Source organism: Myodes glareolus, chromosome X (genome assembly GCF_982192425.1).
Source record: "Myodes glareolus chromosome X, mMyoGla1.1, whole genome shotgun sequence".
In the NCBI taxonomy this organism is placed as follows: Eukaryota; Metazoa; Chordata; class Mammalia; order Rodentia; family Cricetidae; genus Myodes; species Myodes glareolus.
In genome coordinates this window covers 136479894-136505920 of record NC_142053.1, presented here as the reverse complement: position 1 = coordinate 136505920, position 26027 = coordinate 136479894, and the positions used below count along the sequence as shown (strand labels likewise).

General features: G+C 41.6%; 1 protein-coding gene across 2 annotated transcripts in view; it reads left to right on the top strand.

Moving 5' to 3' along the window:
- The first annotated feature begins 13653 nt into the window (after positions 1–13653).
- Positions 13654–26027, top strand: part of Med14 (mediator complex subunit 14) — a 93477-nt gene continuing 81103 nt past the window's right edge. For both annotated transcript variants that reach the window (XM_087902494.1, XM_087902493.1), the window contains exons 1-3: positions 13654–14201; positions 20014–20040; positions 22517–22622. In XM_087902494.1, the coding sequence (XP_087758620.1) occupies positions 13999–14201; positions 20014–20040; positions 22517–22622 (336 nt within the window). In that variant the 5' untranslated portion in view covers positions 13654–13998. The remainder of the gene's footprint in view (positions 14202–20013; positions 20041–22516; positions 22623–26027) is intronic.

The window sequence follows — 26027 nt, the reverse complement described above, 5'->3', positions numbered from 1 at the left end:
ACCAGAAGTTTGAAGTTCCCATGACAGAATGGATTTGATTTTGTGACAGGGAAAGACAGTTCCTCTATCTTGTATTCTTGCTGAGTCCATTTCAGGTTTAACTAGAATTTGATCTCTATTAAGTTATAAAGCAGAGAATACCATGGAAAATTACCCAACCCTATTCTAGGAACCTGAGGTCAAAAGGCCCTAGCTAACTTAGCCTGTGTTAAATTACCTGCTGTGGAAACTTTCTCTCCAGCTAACAGCTTCTTTTAGCTTTTGTTAAACTACCTGCTTGTGCAAACTTCTCCCTCCAGCTAACAGCTTATCTTAGTTTCTATTAAACAGTCTGCCTGTGCAAACTTCCCCCTCTAGCCAATAGCTTGTCTTAGCTTCAGCAAAACTGCTTACTTGTGCAAACTTCCCCTGCAGCTGAGTGAGATAACAATATGTGGTTTTTGCCTTTAAAAGCCCTCGGTCTAAATGCTCAGGGCTACTCCTGAGTGTAGTCCTAACAGGCGGGAATAAGGATTTTCAATTAGCTATAAACTGTATCTGAGTGGTCATCTCTGGTGGAATCCTTGCAACAATTTCCTTCATTCTGCCGTCCCATGTTCTACTGAACAGACCTGATTAGGAAAACAGTAACACGTGTGCTCACGTTCTTGCAGGCTAACCCACGGCAGTTCATGTTTTCACTGCCACTCGGCCTTCATTTCCTAGCTTCCCTTGAGTGCCTTTTGCTGACTGGAAACTACTGGTAGAAACTTGTTGGGAGGGCTTCTGGAAAAGTTTTGTTTTATAATGAAAGGACGAATCTCCTGAACCCATTTCTTTCCCTCTACTTCATGCCAAGTGTAGGGTTGCAACCATTGTGTGATCATTAAGTTATGAAGCAGAGGACTCTGGTACAGCTAAGATAGTGAACCAAATCCCAAACAGCCAAGAGCTTCAGACACCTTGATATCTGAGAAAAGCAAAGCCCTGTACCTTAGCAGCCAGGTTTTCTAGACTTGAAAGCCAAATCACTTCTAACTAATACAATGGGGGATATTTTGGCTTTTTAGAATTAAAAAAAAAAGAAAAAGCTGGACATGGTCATCCATGCCTGTAATCTCAGCACTCCAGAGGTAACAGCAGAAGGGCCAGAAGTTCAAGATCATTGTCAGATACACAGCAAGGCCAGCTTGAGTTACAAGTCTACATCTCAAAAAATTAATTAAAAAATAAAGCAGTGTTTCACTCAGGCTGGGCTTCATTTAATTTTGCTTTTCTGAATTCAGAGCCCACAGTGTTAATGACTGAGACACAATCTAATATTTGGCTGAGGTCAGCCTAGGACTAGGCATATCTATAAATGAGCTGTTACAAGTACATACCAGGGACAGATCGACTAAGGATCAGTGCCATGACTCATCAAAACAGGACAGTGCATGGTCTCTTCACTCCATTTTTTTATTCTATCTGTAAACATACTGTGCTGTCAAGATTTAATGCTGCAGACTAAATCATGACCTGCAATGTCAGATTGATTGAATGCAACATCCATAAAGAGGAACTAACTGGCTTTTATAGATATTCAGCAGGACAGACTGGTACTTTTTGCCAAATATAAGGCAATTTTGTTTAACTTTTTGGCAGGTAGCTGAAGATTCCAAGGGCTGATAAATGTCGAACCCAATGTCAGGTTTCAAGGTCCAGTTTCATTCTCCTATACTTAGCTATCTTGGTGGCACAAGCCTTTAATAATCTTTGACAACATTAAGAAGAACTAATTTATTCTGCCTTCATAAATATCAAAGAAAAACTCAAGCTTCTTTGTTTGTTTGCTTGTTTTTTGAGACAAAAAACAAAGCTAGGACAGCTAGTTCCTGTCCTGGAACTAGCTCTTATAGACCAGGCTAGCCTCGAACTTGCAGAGATCTGCCTGCCTCTGCCTCCCGAGTGCTGGGATTAAAGGTGTGCACCACCACCGTCCAACTAAAACTCAAGTTTTTAAGACAAGAATGGGGGGGGGGGGTTCATACCTATAATCTCAGCATTTGGGAAGTAGAAGTAGGAGAAGTAATATAAAAGCAAGGCCAGCCTGGGCTACCCAGTGAATAGTATATAGTCATTATATAATCCAAGGCCAGCTTGGACTATATAATGACAACCTGTCTCAATTCCATCAGTGAACAAAACAACTCTAAAACTCAAGTTATAATTTCTATTTTCATCTGGAATATTGTTTCTCTCTAAGGCTACTTTTAGTTGGGAATTTTGAGTTTTCTTCAATTTTTACTCATTCCATCTTGTTCAAAACACTGTAGAAAACAAAGAATTGGGCATGGTGGTTTTAATTTGGAGTTTCTGATTTAAAATTTCACATTATTTCCTTGTAGAGCTCAAGGAATCCACAGTTGTATTGGGCAATTTAGAGCCAATCTGAGCCCTTTGTGTTCAGCCTTGCTTATTACAAAACTGATTCACTTAAATTTCACCAGCACCCCAGTACTCCCCTAAATACCACAATCATCCTCTCCTTTCCCTCATTTGGCAGCATATGGTATGATTCCCATTGTGTGGTCTGTGTTTATGTATGCCATGCATGTGCAGGTACCCATGGAGGTCAGAAGGGGGTTTGTATACCCTAGAACTGGAGTTATAGACGGTTGTGAGCCACCCCATGTTGGTGATGGGAACTGAACTTCAGACCTCTATAAAAGCAAGTTCTCTTAACCACTGAGCCATTTCTTCAGACCCATCCCCATAGGATTTATCCTGAAAGATATAATTTCAACAAGTACTTTAGAAAAACGGGTTTCTAAGTCAGCCTGGGAGCAGCAGTCACTCAAAGGTGCTGGCTGTTATGTTACTTTCTAGCTGTAGCAATCCCTTGGGAGAAAGGTTATTTTCTGTTACCTGTTCAGTTGACTTTATCTGCGTATCATTCCAGCCTAATGAATGGCTGGGTAAATGTGCACTTTTTTACTCTGAGCTGATTTTTACTTTCTTAGTCATTTCTTTTGGCCAAGAGTCATGAAATTCAATTCCCAGGACATTATTTTGTGAAATCCAGATGTGCATCACTGAAATCCACTCACTGGAAGGCCATGTAAACAGTAGAGTCAAGCTTTCCTGCACCTTTTCTTATAAGAGGAGCTGTTAGTTTGTGTAACAATGACTGAACAGTAGCATTTATGAGTTAAGACAACACATTTGAACACTGTAACAGACAAATGTAACATGTTTTATTACAAAGTAAGCTTTGTAGTATACTTTGAAAAGAAGTCAAGTGTGTCAAAATTAAACTGAAACAAGACTGTCTTCTCTATTCTGAGAAGTCCAGAGGCCGAGATGGGAGTAACAGCTAACTTAGCCTAGCTTTTCAAAGAAATTTCCTTATTCCCTACCGAGTATTTGGTGCTAAGCACTATTACCCAGGAAGCTACTTGGTAAACAGACTGGTCTATCACAAAATGTCTATACTAAAGGCAGTTGAGTAGACAATGAATACAAACTCAACCAGTTGCTTACTTATATTTGAGACAAATCACAAGCAAATTGTAGTCAGGTGTATTGCTGGCCCCAAGAAGTGATAAAAGCTGCTAAGGACAATATTAAGACTATGGCCAGCCAGGCATGGCAGTGCATGCCTTTAGTCCCAGCATGTGGGAAGCAGAGGCAGGCTTCCCAGAGGCAGGATATCTGTGAGTCCAAGGCCAAGGTGGTCAACAAAGCCAATTCCAGGACAGCCAGGACTGTTACACAGACAAACTCTGCCAAAAAAGAGAGCATAAGCACATATATCATCATAATTGTTTTACAGAGTCTCCCTGTATAGCCCTAGCTGGCCTAGAATTCATTAGGTAGACCTGCTTGCCTCTCAGCAGTGGTGGCACACACCTTTAATCCCAGCACTTGGGAGGCAGAGGCAGGCGGATCTTTGTGAGTTTGAGGCCAGCCTGGTCTACAAATTAAGTTCTAGGATAGTCAGGACTGTTACACAAAACCCTGTCTTGAAAAACAAACAAACAAAAAACCAAAACCAAACCCAAAACCAACCAACCAAACAAACAAAAGATCTGCTTGCCTCTGTCTCCCTAGTGCTGGGATTAAAGGTGTGTTATTATGCCTGGCTATAGTTTTAAAAGGCTCAACAATTTAATACTTAGTCTGGCAAAAAGGAACCATTTCTTGTGTTTTGAGAGGATGAAATCCATCCACATCGGGCTGTGGCCCACTCACCCTGTTCCAAGGACATCTTATAACCCAGATATCTGGGTCCAACAAGTAATTGCCCCGAGTATTAGTGTTGTGCTAGTTAACAGCACTTGGCGTCATCATAGCTAGCAGGATGGCTTCCTATAAACTTTTTTCCCAGAGGACAAGTGTCTGGTTTTTAATTGTGAGGCGAATTTTTTTTTCTCAGCACCACTGACTTGGAAAAATCAATTAATTATTTGTTGTAAGAGATCTGTCCTGTGCACTGTAGGAGTTTCTCAGTGCCATTGGCTTCGACCAGCCCCAACCCATACCTGAAAACTCTAAGTGTCTTCAGGGGTTGTCAAATGTTCCCCAGAAAGCAAATGAGCTGGGGCTTGACACCACTGCTTCAGAGGATGTGCTATAAAGTCTTCTCAGGCCTGTGAATAAGAGTAAAGGTGATTTGGGCAATGAAGAGTTGAGTAAAATGTAATGTCTTTTCTTTTCCTTTAAAATTGAGACAAGGTCTTACTATATAGGTTTGCCTGGTGGGGAACTGTATGTAGACCAGGCTGGCTTCCAACTTGCAGAGATCTATCTGCTCACCCATCCCTGCCCTGAGTTCTGGAATAAAGTGTGTGTGTGTGTGTGTGTGTGTATACTACCATGCTTGGCATATCTCCTTTTCTTTTTCTTTCTTTCTTTGTTTTTCTAGACAGGGTTTCTCTGTAGCTTTGGAGCCTGTCCTGGAACTAGCTCTTGTAGACCAGGCTGGCCTTGAACTCACAGAGATCCGCCTGCCTCTGTCTCCCGAATGCTGGGATTAAAGGCGTGTGCCAATGCCATCCAGCTCATATTTTATTTTCTTTAGATAAGGTCCCCCCCCCCCCCCCCCCCCCGCTATAGCCCAGTCTAGTCTTAAGTATGCTATATAGTTCAAACTGTAAAGATAAATTAGAAACTGGAGCCAAAGCCTGGGACCTCCTTTATGATTTTTATTTAGTTGCCACAACTATAGATATGAATGTTTGTCCATTATGTATTTGTTCTGTGCATCAGCAAAGCTTATAAAAAACAACTTTTACAAAATAAAATAAAAACACAACTTTAACAATTGCAAAAAAGTTGTTAATATTTTTCTCTCCAGTGATAGGATACTGACTTCCCTGGGGCTTCAGCTAAATGTTTCTGAAGATATTACATCTTGATCTGGGGGTAGAACTCAGTTGGTAGAGCTCTTGCCTAACATGCACAAAATACCCAGCTTCAATCCACATCAACTAGGCATGGCAGTGCACACCTCTCCTCCCAATACGTGGGGAAAGGAGAGAGCAGGATAAGAAGTTCCAGTATCCTTTCTTGGGATAAAGCGCAAGAACTGAAAAGTGCTGGGGAGCAAGGAATACGTTACTAAGACGAGCATACTGGCAAGTTTCCAGCCTCCTTTTGCCTGTGGAGGCCAAACAAGGGCTCTGAGTCCTTTAGAGCTGAAGCTACAGGCAGTTGTGTGTCTCCTGATGTGGGTGCTGGGAACTGAACTCTTGTCTTCAGAAAAGCAACAACCACTCTTAATGGCTGAGCCATCTGTCTTGCCGGCAGCCCCTCCTGTTTCCATTTTAGAGTATTCCAGCGTTGCCTCTCATTGACAAGGGACTTAAACCTTGAACGGAAGTAACTTTATAGACAACTACTGTATCAATCTGTGTGCTAGCAGGAGTGCATTTTCTTTCACCTGAAGGTCCGCAATCTCTGACAAATATTTAAACTATTTAATTTGTATACAAGTGACCTAGGACAACAGAACTTCTTTGATTGGTTAATCCCCTATAGTCTCCTTCCAGCCACTCCCCACCAAAGTTTAGGGCATAAAAGAACTCTTACAATAGTTTTGAGTTGCTTAGGAGAATTAAAGGCTGAAGCAAATCAAACTAGTATTTCTACTTAGCCAAGCTAATATACCTTCCTTTTTAAAACATTTTTAAATTTATTTTTATTTTATGTGCATTGGTGTTTTGCCTGCATGCATGTTGTGTGGGGGTGTCAGATCCCCTGGAACTGGAGTAACAGACAAGTGTGAGCTGTCATGTGGGTGCTGGTGCTGGGAATTGAGCTTAGGTCCTCTGGAAAAGCAGCTGGTATTCTTAACTGCTGAGCTATCTCTCCAGCCCATATCTTACTTTTTATAAGATTAAAGAGCAAATTTTTATTGAGGCCATTTCAGAAAATCAAAAATAAAAGTTATCTTAGCAGGGTCTCTCTCTTGGTCCCCCCCCCCCCGCCCCGCGCGCACACACACACACACATACATATGAGTATGTGTGGCCAGAGGGGACCTCAGTAGCTATCTGCCATCCACTTTTCTTTTTTGGAAGTGTCCTCTAACTGGCTTGGACCTCACCAAACAGGCTAGGCTGATTGGTCATCTAGCCCAAAGGATCCATTATCTGTACTTCCCCAATGCAGAGATTATAAGTGTGCACAAGCATGCCCCCCCTCCCGCAATCAGTTCAGGGGCTCGAACTCAGGTCCTTATGCCTGGGAAGCAAATACTTGACTGACAAAGATATCTCTCCAGCTCTCATAGCAGTTTTGTTGTTTTTAACTTCACATTTAGTATTTGATACGGGAAAGACAAAGTCAAGAACTATCAGAAGGCTCTGTATAATGGCTCTCACTGGTAATCCCTGGTAGCTGAGGCAGAGGGATCATCATGAGTTCAAGGCCTTCTTGGTATACAAAGTGTAATACTTAGAGTTACTATTGCTGTGATGAAACACCATAACCAAAAGCAACTTGGAGAAGAAAGGGTTTTTCAAGTAAGTCTACTACCGAGGGACATCAGGGCAGGAACTCAAACAGGGCAGGAACCTTCAGGAAGGAACTGATGCAAAGACCATGGAGAAATGCTGCATTCTGGCTTACCCTTCCTGGCTTTCTCAGTTTGTTTTTTAGACACCCCAGTACCACCTACCCAGGGGTAGGACTGCCTGCCTGATGGTAGCACCCACCACTCACAAGGAGCTGGGCCCTCCCACATCAATTACTAATTAAGAAAATACACTGGGCAGTGGTGGTGCATGGCTTTAATCCTAGCAACTTGGGAGGCAGAGGCAAGGGGATCTCTGAGTTCCAGGACAGCTACACAGAGAAACCCTGTTTAGAAAAGGAAAGAAGAGAAAAGAAAAGAAAAAGACATCACAGGCTTACCCACAGGCCATTCTGGAGGAAGCATTTTCTCAATTGAGATTCTAGTTTGGGATAAATTACCATAAAATTAGCCAGCACACACAGTGAGCTCCAGGCCAGCCTGGGTATACTAGACATTTTCTGGAACACACATTTGACAACTGCTTTTCTGATCAACTATCACAAAAATTCCCACATATGGAAAGTCAGGATAGAAAGGGTGGGAGCCCTCTTTGATGACCACCAGCTATGTTTCATCCTCCTCCTTCTTTATTAGATTTACTAGCCAGGCAGTGGTGGCACATGCTTTTAATCCCAGCACTCTGGAGGCAGAGGCAGGAGGGTTTCTGAGTTTGAGGCCAGGCTGCTCTATACAGTGAGTTCCAGGACAGCCAGGACTATACAGAGAAACCCACCCTGAAAGGATTTATTTTTATTTTATGTGTATGAGTGCTTCCTTGCATGTGTGTGTGTGTTCATCGTGTGTATACCTGGTACATGTGGAAGCCAGAACAGGGTGTTTGGATTCCTTGAAACTGTAGTTATAGTTGTGAACCACCATGTGGGTGCTGGGTACTGAACCCAGATCCTCTGAAAGAGTAGCAAGTACTTTTAGGCATGGAGCCATCTCTCCGGCTCCAAAGAAACAGACTACATTAGCCAGGGATTGAACCAGGTCTCCTGAGTGGGAGATGAGAATCCTAGCATTAAATCATCAATGTTCCACATCTATTCTTTTTCCCCACTGGTCCTGATACCGAGGAAGCTTGACTGACTTTATCTTAGGGTGGCAGTTAGACAACACTGGAAGATGACTGCAGCCTGTTCTTTCTGTACTACTTGGTTCCGTTCTTGGGCCTAGATGCTTGCTGATCACAAGGTAATAATTAGCTGGTGAAACCCATGAACCTTTAAAGTATTTCTACAGTAGCCTACTTGGTCAGTGTAATAAGTTATAATCCAAGCATTCGGGAGGTAGAGGCAAGAAGAGCAGGTTCAAGACCAGGTTGGACTATAAAACAAGACTTTGTCTAAAAGTCAGATGTTATGTGTTGTTGAAAGTTGTGCCCATTGTCCTTGAGCCTTTCAACAGCTGAATGGAGGTATGGGATGTTGGGTAAAGGAAGACAGTAGTTGCTGACTTTGGACAAAAAGACTATGTGGCCTTGGAGGCAACAATAACACTGGCACCTAGGGAGGGCATACTTCAGTTCCTAGGTGTGAGGTGTTGGCGCGTGCGTGCGTGTGTATGTGTAGCATTTAATGTTTTTGTTGTTCCCTAGATTCAGCACTGCAGTATCACAAAACACCTTGTTTACTGGAATCTGGTGGCACCTGATATTAGCAATAGGACCCTGTTGCCAGGTTTGCTGGTCCTCATCCTTCCTCATGAAACCAGAAATGTTCACAGCAGCATGGCTGGATGAGAACAACTTTTTGATGCTGTGCATTGATGATAGCACAGCTATTTAGCCCAATAATCTCCACAGGACTATGACAAAAGCAGGAGTGTGAACAGGGGCCTCTCACCTCAGCTACTTCCTCATCTGTACACCAAGACAGCCTCATTTTAATTTGATTGATAAGAATTGAGGCATGTCAGAATGGAGTATCATTAAAAAAAAAAGAATTGAGGCATGGAATTGCTGGGGATGGAGCTCAGGTAGTAGAGTGATTGCCTGGCACCTACAAAGCCTTGGGTGCCATCCACAGCACCTCATAAAAGGAAATACTTGATATGATGGCACAGGTCTGTAATCTCCAGACTGGGGAGGGAGTAGCAGAAAGGTCAGAAGTTCAAAGTCATTCATTCTAGGCCACATATGGAGTCGAGGCCAGCCTGAGCTATATGAAAGCCTATCTCAGAAACAGAACAAAAAGCAAACAAAAGAGGGAAACTAACACTAAAAGCACAACAACAAAATAAGCAATGTTGGAGCCCCTGGGTCTTTTAGCTATGGCTCAACTCATTGTGCACAGAAGCTCCTGCGACTTGAGGTAACAGGAACTTGGGTATTAGCTATTATGCTGATGATGTTCCTGATGTTTACTATGCTGAGACTTGTTTGGACATTTCCTGGGGAGAGGTCCTGTGACTCTCCCAGCTTCCCAAGGAGTTTGCTGTATATCCCCAACTTTCTGAGTCTTATGAACCTCAAATCCTTCCAGACCTGAACGTTTTAATTCAGAGGAAATAAGATGAAATAGAACCACAGCAGAGGAAAAAATCATCTCTTAAGGAAGAATATAATAAATAGGATTTTTTTTAAGACAAGGTTTCTCGGTAGTTTTTGAGCCTGTCCTTAAACATGATCTATAGACCAGACTGGCCTTGAACTCACAAGATTCACCTGGCTCTCTGCCTTCTGAGTGCTGGGATTAAAGGTGTGCGCCACCACTGTTGGGCAGATCTTCTTCTTCTTCTTCTTCTTCTTCTTCTTCTTCTTCTTCTTCTTCTTCTTCTTCTTCTTCTTCTTCTTCTTCTTCCTCTTCCTCCTCCTCCTCCTCCTCCTCCTCCTCCTCCTCCTCCTTCTTCTTTGTTTTGAGACAGTGTTTCTTTGTGTAGATCAGGATGTTCTCTAACTCAGAGGTTTGCCTGCCTTTGCTTCTTGAGTACTAGGATTAAAGGCGTGCATCACCACACATGGCTAATAATTAGATTCTCCATTCACAACTCCCTTTCCTTTAAAAAGTTTCTCTTTTTATTCTTCCTTTGTTCATCCACTGAAAAAAAATGAAATGTATGCCCTGGCAAAGCATGCACGGGCAGCCCGTATATGGTGGTTCTGTTGAACTTGTCCATATTGGCTTTCATGGTCTTTGTTGATGAGGATGACTGACCAGGTCTCTTCTTCCTCTTGTTCACCCATTAGCAACCATTTATTTAAAGGATATTGAATTTTAGCATAGCTAGAAAAAAATTATGATTTTCCTTCCTTCCTCCCTCCCCTCCCTCCCTCCCTCCCTTCCTCCTTCTTCTTCCTCCTCCCTCCTCCTCCTTCTTTCGTTTTTTGTTTTTTCAAGACAGAGTTTCTCTGTAGTTTTTTGGAGTCTGTTCTCTTGTAGACCAGGTTGATCTTGAACTTACAGAAATCTGCAGGCCTCTGCCTCCCGAGTGCTAGAATTAAAGGTCTTTTTTTTCTCTCTCCTTCCTTCCTTCCTTCCTTCCTTCCTTCCTTCCTTCCTTCCTTCCTTCCTTCCTTCCTTCCTTCCTTCCTTTTGTTCTTTTTGAGATTAAGACCTCACTGTGTACCATAACTAGCTTAGAAATTCTTATGTAGGCCAGCTGGTCCTGTACAGAGATCTGCCTGCCTCTGTGTTCCACCCTGATAGTTTCCTCTTGTTGACAAATTGTCGAGACTCTGTCTAGGTAGAACCTTACTGCCTAATAGAAGAAATGCCAAAAGGCAAGATTTGTTACTGTGTTTATACAAGAAAACACAACTGAAATCTTCTCAACATCATACAGAAAAAGAAAGTGTTAGAGAAGACTTGAATGGACCATCTTATACAATCATCTTCTGTTTGTGACAACAAGAATGTCTTAATTGAAGTCAATATTGTTTTTAAAAAAGAGAAAAACTTCAATAAGACAAGTCAAAACTGGAAAAGAAATGGCCTGATTTTACCTGACAAAAATATGTTATCTGTCCCACCATGGAAATTAAAAAAGATAAGACCTTACATCTGCTAGAATGGCTATAAACAAAAGGAAAAAATAGGGAGGATGGGGAGAAAAAAGAAACCTTGTATAGTGTTGGTGAGAATTCAAAATTACTACAGCCATTTTGGAAAACAGTATGGAGAGACCTGCAGCTACTAAAGAGATTACCAAGTGATCCAGTCATCCAATTTTCTGGCTATACATTAAAAGGAAGTGAAATTACTATGTCAAAAAGATATTTGCATTACTATCTTATTTCAGATCCAGGGTCTCATATAGTCCAGGCTAGCCTGGAACTCGTTATGTAGTTGAGAATGATCAACTCCTGGTCTTCCTGACTTTACTTCCAAAGTTTTGTGATCACAGGAGTACACCACCACACCTGACAAATACACCAGCATCCATAATAATCAAGATACAGAACTTTTTTTGTTGTTTTTTGAGACAGGGTTTCTCTGTAGCTTTGGTGCCTGTCTCCGAACGAGCTCTTTTAGACCAGGCTGGCCTTGAACTCACAAAGATCCACCTGCCTCTGCCCCCCCCCCCCCAGTGCTGGGATTAAAGGCGTGTGCCACCACCGCCCGGGAGATAAAGTTGTTTTTTTTTTTTTAAAGTGCCTATCAACAAATAGATAGAAAGAAAAATGTGGCTGCAGGGCTGAAGATGTAACTTAGTGGCAGAGAACTTGCCTAACATTCTTTCTTCTTGGACCCCCCCCCCCCCCCAGCACACACACACAAATGTGGCTGGGTAAACTGATGCATTCACAGTAGCCTAGCATTCAGGAGTGAGGCAGGAGGAACTTAGCCTAAGATAGGTCTGGGTTATACTGAGACCTTAGGCATATTAGAAAAGTTTTGTGCTGTATATAATACACAATGGACTATTACTTCAAGCAAAGAATATGAAGTGTCATCTACAACAGCATGGGTGGCTCGAGAGGGCATTATACCCAGTCAAAAAAGGAGGCACACAAAGCCAGTATCTCATCTCACCTTAAGTGGAATCTTAAAATGTCCAATTCATTGAAGCAACAGTAAATAATGTTTAATAGAGACTGCGGGCAGGGAAAAGGGAAATGTTACTGAAAAGATACCTTTCAGGCAGCAATATGCAATGCAGCAATTTTAGTAAATATCTCCTGTTAATAGCATCTCCTATAGTTAAGAGTGGATTTTAATAGAACATCGAGATGCACACCTATAATCCCAGTTACATGGGAGGCTAAGGCAGGGAATCACAAGTTGATTATCAGTCTAAATTACGTACTAAGTTCCAGGTCACTTAAGAACCCAACGCAACACGAAATGGCTAAGGATATACGGCAGAATGCTTGCCTACTATAGATAGGCAAGGATGCAGCAGGAGGTGGTGTGTTAAATGTTCTCACCCCAAAAGAATAAAGTACCAGAGGTACATTAATGAATCTGACTTGTTCATTCGGGAGTGTATCCATGCATTGCAATTTAACATTGTACCCCATAAATAGACGATTTTTCAATCTGAAAAGTGGGTGGAGTGCAGGAGCTTGTGGTCCTAAGTACTTTGAGCCTGAAGACCAGCCCCGACAACACAGTGAGATCAAGAATCAGAAAGAGTACTGCAATTGCACAAGTGGAGAACAAAGAGAATTGTCTAACCTTAGGATCAGCATGAGCATCTGTTACACCTGCGGGAGATGAAGCTGCAAAACGATGTTTAGGTAGGGTCACAGAAACAGACGCTTTTAACAGTAAATTTCTCCGTGAGTTGTGCGTTAGAATCGCTAGGTGACTATTAAAAAACAAAACAAAAAACTCGAAGCCCAGACATCACGTAAGAACAATTGCATCTGAATCTATGGCTATGGAACCCATAGACTCTTTTTTTTCTTTCTTTCTTAAAAGTCTTGTACGTGATTCCAAACAGGAGCCAAGATTAGAAAACACATAACAAAATATATGTGGATTTTTGGAGGAAAAGAGGAAATAGGGAGCGATGAAGTAAAAACCCATGCAAGACAGGGCGGCTACTGCAAGGGCAGGGACAAAAGCCAAGAATGCCAGCGAAGGATTTAAGGACTGCATGTGTTTCACTGTCAAGCTTTGGGTGACAGCAACGAGCTCGGAGCACCCGAGGCTGCATCCAATTGACGTTATTGTGCCTTTCCTTCTGTCCTGTTCCCTTTTCTCGCCCATTTTCCCACAGTTGACAAAAAAAGAGAGAGAGCGAGAGAAAGAAATAATGACGGCAACGTTGTCTCCCACGCGTCGCGCCAGAGACGCCTATGGGCGGAGCGCGCGTGGGAGAGTCACGGCGCGCGGTCACCGGCAACCGCTCGTCATAGCGCGGGGGGAGGGGCCGAGAATAGATGGGAGAACGGCGACTTCTCCACCGACCGTCCTCCGTCCACCGTCCCGCTGCGCCCGCCTAGGCAGGGGCAAAAAGAACACTCGGGACTGCTGACGTTTCTGTGACGCGACCCTCTCGGCTGGCGGCGCGGCTTCCGGCAGTGCGCGTTTCCCCACCCCCCTTTTCCGCTTTCCCGCCCACGCGCCGCCTTGCCCCGCCCCACTCCCACACCCCCCCATCGCGGGTGGGCCCCCTAGCCCGGCACAGCGCGGGGAACCGTCACAGGTTGCCAGTGGAAAAGGCCTCCCGCGGGTTCCCCTTCCGTTCTGCCAGGCGACTTCCGCCCCAGGCCCCGCAACATGGACGGTGCAGCCCACCCGTCGGGCGGCCGCTAAACAGTCACTGAAGCTCGCTCCCTGCCGCCCCTCCTTCCTCTCGTGCACGCTCGCCTCCCCGCGGCCGGTCCGCCCGGCCCTACATGGGGGCGGGCCTCCGCAGCCCGGACTCGGCTTTCTGTTCAGCAGAGGCGGCCAGGCGCTAGGCGGCGGCGACTCTGCCCGCGCCCGCCTCGGTGCGGTCACCGAGCCCGGGAGGAGGCTCCAGGGCCGCTTCTCGGGCAGTTGCGCCAAGCCGGGTTGTGCGTCGCCATGGCCCCAGTGCAGCTGGACAACCACCAGCTGATCCCTCCGGGTGGCGGCAGCGGCTCGGCGGCAGCCCCGGCTCCTCCGCCGCCGGGAGCCGCCGTGGCGGCGGCAGCTGCGGCCGCGGCTAGTCCCGGTTACCGGCTTAGCACGCTCATCGAATTTCTTCTGCACCGGGCCTACTCTGAGCTCTTGGTGTTGACGGACTTGTAAGTGCTGCGAACCCGTACCTGCTTCCCGGCTCCCCGCTTGCCCTTCCCGCCCTGTGGGCCGATAGACGCTTGCGACCGCCGTTTAGTGAGCGCGGCTGTTGAGTGTAGAATTTTGGAATTCATGGGGTTCAGGTTGCGGGGACGTGGAGGAGATTAGTTAGTATTGGGGATCTGGTTGGCGGTGAAAGCCCTGAGACTGGTTAGTTTCGCGTGTTACACTTGAGCTGAAGATTGTCGTTAGGGTTTTTGTCTTGCGTTCCCAATAGAACTCTATTGAATTCTTGGTGGAAATCAATTTCTTAGGTTTTTAAAACCCTAAGATTGAGAGTAAGCATTTAGGAATACGTAAAATTCTAACTGAACGCGGTTTTCAAAGAAGGGAAATGTTTCACAGCCTTTTGACAATGTTTTAAATGTAGATTGCAGTTGTTTCTCTTTGGGCGCAGGAGATAGATTCTGTTTAAAACATTATATTTTGAATCCCGAGTCTTTCTGAAACATTTGAAAGCGTTCGAAGTCTCTGAATGTAGTGAAAGTAAAATACTTTTTGTTAATGAGCCTGCTGGTTTCAGTCACCTAGTTACCTATGAAGTGCCTTGGGACGTGATTAGGGTGTTAATCCCTTCAGAATACATACCGAGTACACTGGTGGTTCAATGTGCGAAGAAAAGGTATTACGAAATTTTGAAACTCTGTTTTACATCTTCTAGCTGAGGTTCATAAAAGTTTTCACCTTTTATCTACCTATTGTTAGGCTCCGTCAGGTTTCTAGGAAAATACATTAGTATGCAGACATTAGGAAGTATCTTGTGATATTTTGTTACTAGAAAATTAAATATTTGATTGTACACGGCTAAAAGAATTAGAGACGGCTTCTCATACTCTTGTAAAACATTCCTTTTAGTTTTGATGTACTATTTATTGAACGAGACAAAGCTTAACCTTGCCAAAAGAGGTGTCTTTTTTTTTTTTTTTTTGCGACAGGGTCTCGTATAGTGAGACTGGCCTCTAACCTTCAGTTATGGTTCAGCCTCTTTCGGGCTGGGATTACTAAATTTGGGCCAGCACGCCTGCTGAGAATTGTTTTTGAACGCAAGATCTCCCATTTCTAAATGTTAGGATTAAAGGGGTTTGGCTCCTCCCCTCCCCATGACTTCTGACTGAGAGAAATAGCTGTCCTGTTTTGGAATTCTGGTGGTGCCTGGCGGTGGTGGCGCACGCCTTTAATCCCAGCACTCGGGAGGCAGAGGCTGATGCTGGCGGATCTCTGAGTTCGATCGAGGCCAGTTTGGTCTACAGAGTGCCAGGACAGCCAGGGCTACAGGGTGTCTCGAAAAACAAAACAAAACAAAAAATCCAGGAGAAAGTTTCCTATGTCCTGTGTAGAGCTGTGAGGAAAAGACTGGATCGTGTGATTTGATTTTCTATAGAGGAGTTGTATAAATTTATTGAGTTGTGTTCTATTTTTAAGTTTTTGGACTTGGCTTATGGAGAGGCATCTGCCTTATTGCTATAGAATAATATAGTTTTAGTTCTGCACCATTTGTGTGATGATTCCTAAACTTATCTCAAGCACAGACCTCAGCTAAATTCCACATTCTGTGGCCAGACCCATACATTTCAATATCTAACGCAGGAGCTGGGTTTGGTGCTGGATATGTGCCTGGGATCTCAGCATTTAGGAAGCTACAGCAAGAGGATCATAAGCTTAGGTCAGCCTCAGGCTACATAGTGAGACCCTATTTCAAAATAATACCCCAGAGCCAGACTTGGTGGTGCATGGCTTTAGTTCCAGCAGAGGTGGGTGGGTCTACATAGTCAATTCTAAGACAGTGAGAGCTACATAGTAAAACCCTGTTTTCAAAGCCACAAGTACCCGGCCACCCCCGCCCCCCACAAAGAAACCACAGACTCACAAACAAAAACAAACAAAAAAACACAGAGAAAAAAGTTCTTAGAATTACTTCTCTATTAGAGTGACCATAAGATTTGTGGTCTAAACCAGAATACCTTTGGACATAAAAAAAATGCTATAAATATAGTAGTGTACACCTGTAGCCCCAGCACTTTGGAGGTCAAGGCAGAAGGATCAGAAATTAAAGAACAGCCTGTAGGCAACATTGGGGGTGGGGATTTGCTGTCAACTTGGGCTGCCTGGTATTATGTTTCAGCAATAGTAATGCCCAGTGGACTGGGAATGTAGCCTAGAGGTAGAGCATTTGCCAAGTCCTGGCTCCAGCTTTCCTGCACCACATACTAAAAAAAAAAAGACAGAAAAAGCAAGTGTACACTGGGACTATGCTGTGCTTAGGCCCTGAGAGAACTGTCTTATCTACTTTACCTTTTTCAGTTAATGTGCTAAGTCTTATTCTGTTCCATTTACCTACCCCGACCTTGATGTTTCTTGATAGTTCTTGGCACTATGAGTGATACTTTTGCTCTTTTTCCAAAAATACATGTCGTTTTCTTTCTCATTTCCTTTCGGTCTTGGCTCACATATAACATAGATCAAAGACTTTATCCAAACACTCAAATAATAGTACTTTTTGCACATTTTTTAGTGTCCTCCACCCAACAGTGCTTACTGCTTGAGACATCATTAGTTTACTATGCTTCCCCCATGGAATAGAAAATCCAGGAAAACAAGGATTTTGATTTGTTTTGGTTTCCCAGTGACAAGAACAATGTCTGGCATGGGCTTGGGACTTAACTAAATTTAGTACATGAATGAATGAATTCTCAGAAATGTCTCTTTAAGCCATGGATAATTAAGGGAAAAGCAACTGTCTTTTTGTTGTTTATTTTTTGAGACAGGGTTTGTCTGTAACAGCCCTAGCTTGTCTCTGTCTTTCAAGTTCTGGGATTAAAGGTGTACACTACCACACTGCTGCAACAGTAATAATAATAATAATAATAATAATAGTGTTTCTCAAGGCAGTGTTTATCTATGTAACCCTAACTGTAGAACTAGCTCTGTAAACCAGGCTTGCCTCCAACTCACAGTGATCTGTCTGGCTCTGCCAGGCCCAAGTGCTGGGATTTAAGGCGTGTGCCACCCCCACCCAGCACCACTTTTATTTTTGATACTTAAGAAAACAAACAAAAAACCCCTTATATGGCAACTAAAATTTCTTGGTTTTGTTTTTGAGACAGTCTTGCTCTTTTGTAGCCCAGATTGACATGGAACTTAGCATTCTTCTGTCACAATTAATGTGTTAATGTACATTAATGTAAAAGTCTTAAGGGACATGGTATTTAGTTTTTCAACATCTGTTTCTGTCTGAAACATGAAAGATAAAAAGATGACTTTGACAGTTTTAATCCCAGCATTTAGGCAGAGGCAGGCAGATCTCTGAGTTTGAGATCAGCCTGATCCACAGAGTGAGTTCCAGGACATCCAGGGCTACACAGAGAACCCCTATCTCAAAAAAAAAAAAAAAACTGGGGAAAAAAGTGATTATATCTTTGATATACTATCTGTGTTCCTTGGTTTTGGTTTTTTAGATCAAATCACTAGAGAGGCTTAGAGTATTTATTAGTGGCTTCCTGTCAATTACCAACATCAAATGCCCTATTTGTATACACACACACACACACACACACACACACAGTTTCAATAGTTTAGATGATTTGGTTTGAGCCCCAAGTTTCTAGATTTTTTTTTCTTCTGCATGTTCACCCCCAACACATATTTATACTTTTTAGGGGCATATATTCTATTCTTTGCTTTTTTTCCCTCCAAGACAGGGTTTCTCTGTGTAGCTTTGGAGCCTGTCCTGGAACTCACAGAGATCCACCTGCCTCTGCCTCCCGAGTGCTGGGATTAAAGGCGTGCTCCACCACTGCCCAGGTATTCTTTGCTTTTTAACCTCTTTGCTAGGGTTATAGCCATATAAACTTTTACTGGTGTGAAATAAATGTGCTCTGTGCCTTCTTTCAATATTTGCATCTTAGGGTTTCCTCCCATGTGGTGAATTTCATAAAGGAATTTCAAATAGAAGTGGAAACATTGGAGAAAAGGGAGACAGGCAGCAAATCCTGTCCTTTACCCTAGAAATGGTAGAATTTCTGGTGGGAGCTGACCCTTTAGAGTCTCTGGGGGCAGGTAGGAGCTGGAACAATGGTTCCTGCGTTCCTAGTCTACCTCTAAGTGCTTCCATCTCCCCGTCACCCAATCCTCGTTTTTCTCTCTTTTGAGAACAAGGCTTCTCAGGGAGTACTCTGAGGAGCTTTTTTTTTTTTTTATGTAGAGGAACTTACCAGGGGCTGCTTTTATTTGCAATCTTTGAGACAGGGTCTTATTCTATTCTAGGCTGGTCTTGTGGCAATCCTCCTGTCTCAGCCTCCCAAGTACTGTGATTACAGGTGTGTGCTACTATACCTAGTTCTTATTTGCAGGCTTCTAATAGGCCTTTAGCTTCTACTTGACTTTTCGGTAAATAGGCCTTTTCAGCACCTACTTAGTTTAAACTCCCATGCATACCCTGACCTCTGCCTTGGTGTCCATCATTGTCCCGAACCTCACCTTTCTACTAGGAATTGAGCCCAGGCATGTACTATGTAGGTGCTCTACCACTGAACTGTATACCCCAGCTTACTATCTAGTTCCTCTGTCACTCTGATTGTACCTGTAGCTTCCATCCATCACAATGTTTTCCTGAGAATAAGGCAGTGCTTTCCCCTACTTGTACCTTTCTCTGCTTATGAGGCACATGGGGTGGATGTGTGTGCGTGCAGGAAGACCATTAAGCAGCCTGGGTGCATACTTTAGGATCCGATATTTGTTGGGCAGCCTTGAGAGGTATTCAGGCCATCATGCTTAGACCATGAGCTAGAGGTTACTGGACTGTGGAGGTTAAGAGCTTTCCGAGCATCACTAGAGTAGTAGTGTAATTAATTCATCAAGGAGAAAGCTGACATAGGTTGCTGGCAGTCAGTACTGGAGAACTAGCAAAAAGAAATCAAGAACACTGGTTCTATTTAAAAGTAATATAAATCGCGTATGAGAGATGGCTCAGTGGTTAAGAACATTGACCACTCTTCCAGGGGACCCAGGCAGCTCACAATTGTCTGTAATTCTAAGATTCAACGCCCTCACACAGACATACATACAGGCAAAACACAAATAAATTTAAAAAATAAAAAAAATATAAATCCTTCATCTAACCATTATGCAATGTCATAATTGCCATAAAACCTTGATTGCACCCTTAGCTTCCAGAGTCACCTACTGTAACACAACATAATGGGATTACTGCTAAGAATCAAAGTGCTCACAGAGGTTTGGGTTCAGAGAGGCTGATAACTAACCACTATTCCTACACATGTAGCCATTTTGGTCTTAAAAGACACTTTTTCGGACTCTGATACTGTGTGCTGATGTGAGACTTGCGGTATTTACTTATTTATTTTTTAAGAGTGTTTCTGTGTAGTTTTGGTTGTCCTGGAGTTCACTGTGTAGACCAGGCTGGCCTCATACTGAAATAGATCCTCCTGCTTCTGCCTCCTGAGTGTTGGGATCAAAAGGTGTGCATCACCACACTCCAGTCTTGCGCTCTTTAAGTGTTTAAAGTTTACGTAGTATCTTCTGAATCATTTTGAGTGGAAAGAAATGTTGCTTTCTCAGCTTCTACTTTGCAGCCATATTGTTGCTAATTTATCAGTGTAGGGAGTTAGCAGCCACTTGAGCCTGTAGTTACTGTTTGCTCACTTTTTCTGAAAGCATGAAGATAACAGTGTCAGAGTAAAGGTCATTATCACATTTTGACCAGGCATGCATATATTTAATCAACTTCTTTTCTTTTTTTAGATTACCAAGGAAATCTGATGTGGAAAGGTGAGTATGAAAAAAAAATCTTAAATATTTCTCCTTATTGACTTTTTTTCCTTCTAGTCTGGAGTATGGGTATGGGGCTGTAGATGGTGTAGGGGTGTGTATTAGGAACCTAGGCCCAAAGAGATGTGGAACTGTGTATTTAGTCAGAAGCACCAGAAAATGCAGTTTTCTTATTCTTGGTACTTGAATGTGTAAAACCTTTGTTCTTTAAACCTTTGTTGATGACTGACCAAGGCAAATCCTTGGGAGAAATAGAAAAATGTAACTGTATATTTGTAATGGAAGTTGAGGGGGTAGACTGGCTTTACACAGCTGGCTCTTCATTTACCAGCTGTAGTAATGATGCTGTTATATCTTTTAGCACATTCTGTTTAGTCTCTAGCTATTGCTATTTTATAGTTGAAAATTTTTTTTATTCAATTTAAATTTGGGGCTTAAGACAACACTGTTGTTTCCATAAGCCAAACGAACAAGATAAATGAAGATTTAAGGAGATTATGTTATTGGGGCTTAAATTGGGACTATAATACAAGGCTAACTTGATTATATCTTTCATACTACCAATGTGCCTTGGTATTGGTTTTAAAGACCAAGTCACTAGGGAAGTTTATAGTATTCGTTAGTGACTAGCTCTTCATCACTAACACCACATGCTCTATTTGTAGACTTAGACACAAATCAAAAAGACACTACTGAAACTTAACCTATATTATAACTTGGCTGGTCAGTTTTTTTTTATTGTTGTTTTGAAGCAGAATTTCTCTGTGTATCTTTTGGAGCCTGCCTTAGAACTTGCTGTTGTAGACCAGGCTGGCCTTGAACTCATAGAGATCCACCTGTAGAGTGGCTTTGCTTTTTGTTTTTCAGGACGGGTTCTCTGTAGTCCTGGCTCACAGAAATCTGCCTGCCTCTGCCTCCTGAGTGCTGGGATTAAAATTGTGGGCTACTACAACCAACAGGCTGGCTGCTGGTCAGTTTTAAAAGGAGGAAATAAGCTAGGTTTGTTCTAACTGTTGTGGGGTAGGAAAGACCACTGGGCTTTTAGAGAACTAACTTGTGTGCCCTATCATTTGAGACAATGCAGTGTCAGAAATCCACATTACAGTAGTTTCTAAATAAGGACATCTTTTTGATAGAGGAGCATATTTAGGCAAAAATATACTAGACAAACCTAAAGAGGACCAGCACTGATGTTCTGAGTCCTGTTGTAGGTGGTGTCCACGTGGTTGTGTGGTGTTGGGTGTTGAACCAGAGCCTTATATTCTGAGCTCCAACCCCAGCCCTGTCAGAAGTCAATGTAATTTTAGCACTTGTGTTGTGTGTTAGTCTTGCTTGTTTTTCTTCTATAATCCTTGACAGACACTGACAAAGAGCCATAAGTGCGCCCTTGGCTTTTCTTTTTCTGTTTCCAGTAATCATGGTATTGACGGTTCTTAAAGATTTTCAGGTTGTGTGTGGCCCTTATACACTCTCAGTAGCAGCTTGACTTTGACATATTCAGTCAGTATTAGACTTCAGCAAAAACTTACTTGCTTGCGTTGTGTCATGGTGATGTTATTGGCAAGATGCAGAGATGTTGGTTGGACTTGTAGATCATTGCAAAGTCACATTAAAATTAATAAATTCGTCTGCACTTGGAGGTAGGTTGGTATTCTGCTGGGTTTTGCCATTAGTCTTGGCATGTTGAAGTTTTCTTTTTTTTTCAGTGTCTTAAACAATGAAAGGTATGATTGCCCAGTTGTGTAGTGGTCCTGAAGTAAAGAGCTCTAGCTAACATAGAAGGCAGAGAGTTTTTAATGAAGCTCTTAAAGCTTTATGAGATGATAAAAATATGGATGATTGCTGGGTGAAAAAGCATAGATGTGAGTACAGTATTAAAATAGATATGGAAAGACCTACCTTTCCTTTTACTTTCACTTTCACTTTGTCGTCTTTAATTTGGCTAAGATAATGAACTTTGCCATTGAAATTGGTGTGAAGAGTTTCATAGTGAAGTTCTTTGTTAAGTTTTCTTTTTCAGTTATGCTATTGCAACTTGGGAAATAACCCTTGATTTTGTAGAAAGAACACACTTCCAAGTTTTGGTAAAGAATATATTTCAACTCTTCTAACCAAAATGGTAACTAATTAGCAGTAGTTTCAGTTAAGAAATTTATACTTCATAGCTCTTAAATTAGTCTCTTCTGACTCATTTAACATCCACTACCTCATATTCATGAATTTAGTATAAGAATCATTTATTATAATAAAAATTAGTTTAAAAATGTAGTTCATTGTGGCAAAACTCCTATTGGATCTATTGCTCTGTGGTCAAAGTTACAGATAGGAAGGACCCAAAGAAGAGATGAAAATATTTGTATAAATATTTTAGGATAAGTTTGTTGTGTTTGTAAACAAATACTTTAAAAATTTAGATTGGAAACAGATTGTGAAATATAATGTGCTGGTTTCAGATGAGAATTATTTTATTTTACAGGAAAATAGAAATTGTACAGTTTGCTAGCCGGACACGTCAACTCTTCGTTCGATTATTAGCTTTAGTAAAATGGGCTAATGATGCCGGCAAGGTAGAAAAGTGTGCGGTGAGTTAAACTTTTGATTTTACTTTATAAAATAACTTTTAAAAGCTGGACATGGTAACACATGCCTGTGATCTTAGCATCCAGGAAACTGTGAAAAAGACGGTTGTAAATTCCAGGTTAGTGAGACTACATGGCATGATGCTGTCTTGAAAGAAGCAAAATAACTTTAAATGTTTTGCATAATTTAGAATTTTAGCTTAAACATCTCTTGATTAAATGTTATTATTGATGTCAATAATCATGTTCATTACAAAATGAATTTCTGTGGAAGCATAGTATTTATTTTTGGACACTTGACCAAAAGGAAGACGAGGAGATACCTAGAAGACATTACTTGAAGAACTAAAAGGAAGAAATGGTTAGCTTCAAAATTGTATGAGTCTTTAGAGCAGCAATTCTCAACCTGTGGGTTGCAAACCTTTTGGCAATCCTCTATCTTCAATGATATTTACATTATGATTCATAGCAGTAGCAAAATTACAGTTATAAAGTAGAAAAAAAAATTTTATGCTTAGGGGTCACCACAACATGAGTAGCTATATTAAAGGGTTGCGGCCTTAGATAGGTTGAGAACCACTGAGCTAGAGTTTGAAAGGTTTGCTCAAAGTTTGCTTATTGATTTCTGATGTCCTGATGAGAATGGCAGAAACTGTATTTTCTGTTTTCACAGATGAGATTGATATAATTTCTGGAAAATACATGACTTCTTCAAGGTCACAGAACTGGTGATGGCATGCATCAGTTCAATTGTTGGTTCATTTACTCATGCTCCGAAACTAGTGAACACGGGTTATAAGAGATAGCAGGGAATGACTTGAATAAAGCCTAGTCCTTGTCTTCAGGAAGCTCATAGTCTTTTGACTGTTGCATTACTCTTAATTCAAGGAAGTGACTTCAAAGAATGAAGTGTAACAAAGACTAAATCTAGCCCTTAAAACTGTTTTAAGGGGCTGGAAATGTAGTTCAATTGGTAGTACTTCTAGAGCATGTACTTGTCTCTAGCACTGCATGAATGAGTCATGGTGATGTTTGCCTGTAATCCCAGCACTTGGGAGATGAAGGCAGAAGGATCACAAGTTTAAGATCATCCTTAGCTACATAGTCAGTTGACTGTAGCAACAGATCCTGTTTCCATACAACAATAACAACAAAAATCAATCAAGTTTTAAGCTAAGAATGTTAAGAGGACAACCTAGGGTCCTTGAATGAGCTTACTGAGCAAACTTGGGGAGGGTGATTCAGTGTTCACAGATGAGAAGCACTGCCTCTTGTTTAACTTCAATCACTCCTACTGAGTTAATACTGGAAAGGGTAGTTAGACAGTAAGTAAAGTCCTGAAATGAAGACAGCATTTGCCTACTTTAATTAAGGTTCCCTTTTTAGGTTCAGCTTTGCAAGACCAAATGTATGTCTAGATGCTGTCATTTAAATTTGTAAATGGAAAGGAAGTGCTGAGCTATACTAAGCTTCACAATGATGTTAGAATTCCATTTTTTGTTTTCTTTTAATGACATTTTAAAAAGGTTATTATTTTTGGGCCTGGAGAGATGGCTCAGCAGTTAAGAGCACTGGGTCCCAGGTTGCACTCTCAGGACCCACATGGCAGCTCACAACTGCCTGTAATTAATTCCAGTTCCAGGAGATCTGACATACTCACATACATAAAGGCAAAACACCAATACACCTAAGATAAAATCAATTATTTTAAAAAATGTTATTAGCTTTCATAGGTTAAAGCAGATTAACAAATTGGTACTAGCTAAATTATGTATGAGAACTTCAAAAATTCTCTGAGATTTACCAAGCTTCTTAAATAAAAATGAACAGTTACCTGGCTTGGTGGTCCCATAGTATATTTATTTTCTTAGCATTCTTGTAAGTTGAAAATGCATTAATGGAGAATTTTTCTTTGTAAGTTGATGAAGGTGCTTATTCCACAAAAATCCCACTCTACAAAGAATCTACAACACAGTTGTGTTTCTTACATTTCACCTCAGTTTTTAGCCTGTTATTACTTAGCCTCTTCACTTGATTGCCTTATTATAACCAAAACTTATGCAAAAGTTGCCAAACTAAAAAGAGGAAAAAGATCATAAGTTGAGTTTTGAAAAATTCTAGGATATAAATTTGCTTGTTGAAGCATGTCCAGTTAGTTTTTATTGTCAGTTTGACACAACCTAGAGTCACATGGGAAGAGAAAACTCACTCCCCCAATTGAATAATTGCCTTGATCAGGTAGGCCTCTGGGCATATATTTGGGGCACTTTCTTGATTAAAAATTGATATGGGAGGTACAGCCCACTGAGGGTGATCTTCCCCTAGATAGTATAAGTTCTGGGCTCTATAGGAAACCTAGATGAACATACGTCACCAAGCAGCATCTCTCTGTGGTTTCTACTTGAGTTCCCCTCCTGCTCTCCTTCAATGATGAATTAAGGTCTAGAAGTGTCCTGCCCAGTCTCTCAGCTATTCAGTCCCAAATAAACACACAGGCATATATTAATTATAAACTTCTCTTAGTTCAGACATATTATTAACTAGCTCTTGCAACTTAAATTAACCCATAATTATTATCTATGATTAGCCATGTGACTTGGTACCTTTTCTCAGTAAGGCATTTTCATCTTGCTTCCTCTGCAGCCCTCTTTCAACGATGCGTTAAGATCTGGAAGTGTAAACTCAACAAACTCTCCTCTTAACTGTCTTTTGGTCAGTGTTTTATCACAGCTACACAAAGGAAACTAGGACAGAGGGGGAAAAATAATTTTTATTGGCATTAGTACTTAGTTCTAGTCCTGGCAGCTAAGCTTGTCACAAGGGTAGACCAATTTTGTCAGGTGTGTTTTTCTGTCTGTGAGTAAGTTAATAAATGCCCTTTTATGTAATACTGATTAAAAGTGTTTGACTTTGCTAGGTAGCCCAGGTTGGCCTTAAACTCATCAAGTTTAAGTATTAGCTCATCGAGTGCTGGGATTATGGATATGTACCATTACCACACTCAATGTTTGAGGTAGAATGTTTTGTACATATATTAATTTTTCTTTAAGGGTCCAATTCCCTTTTCTGGTCTTTTTGCCTCTTTGGGCACAAGATATACACATGATACATAGACATATATTTAGACTAAACACCCATGCACAAACAAATACATAATTAAGGATTAAAAAAATTCTTTGAGGGGAAAAAAGTTTCCATTTTTTTATGTATATGAATGGGAAATTAAAATTTTGTATACTAAGCAATATTCAAAGAATAAGTTTGTTGTAAATATTAAACAGGCAATTTTAAGATTACCCGAAATATTAAAATTATATTTTATTGTTTTAGAAGTTAGAGTACTAAGTTTTATTGAATCCATTTAGGCTGAAATAAAAAGTCCAAATTTTTTCTTTTAATAATTAGGAT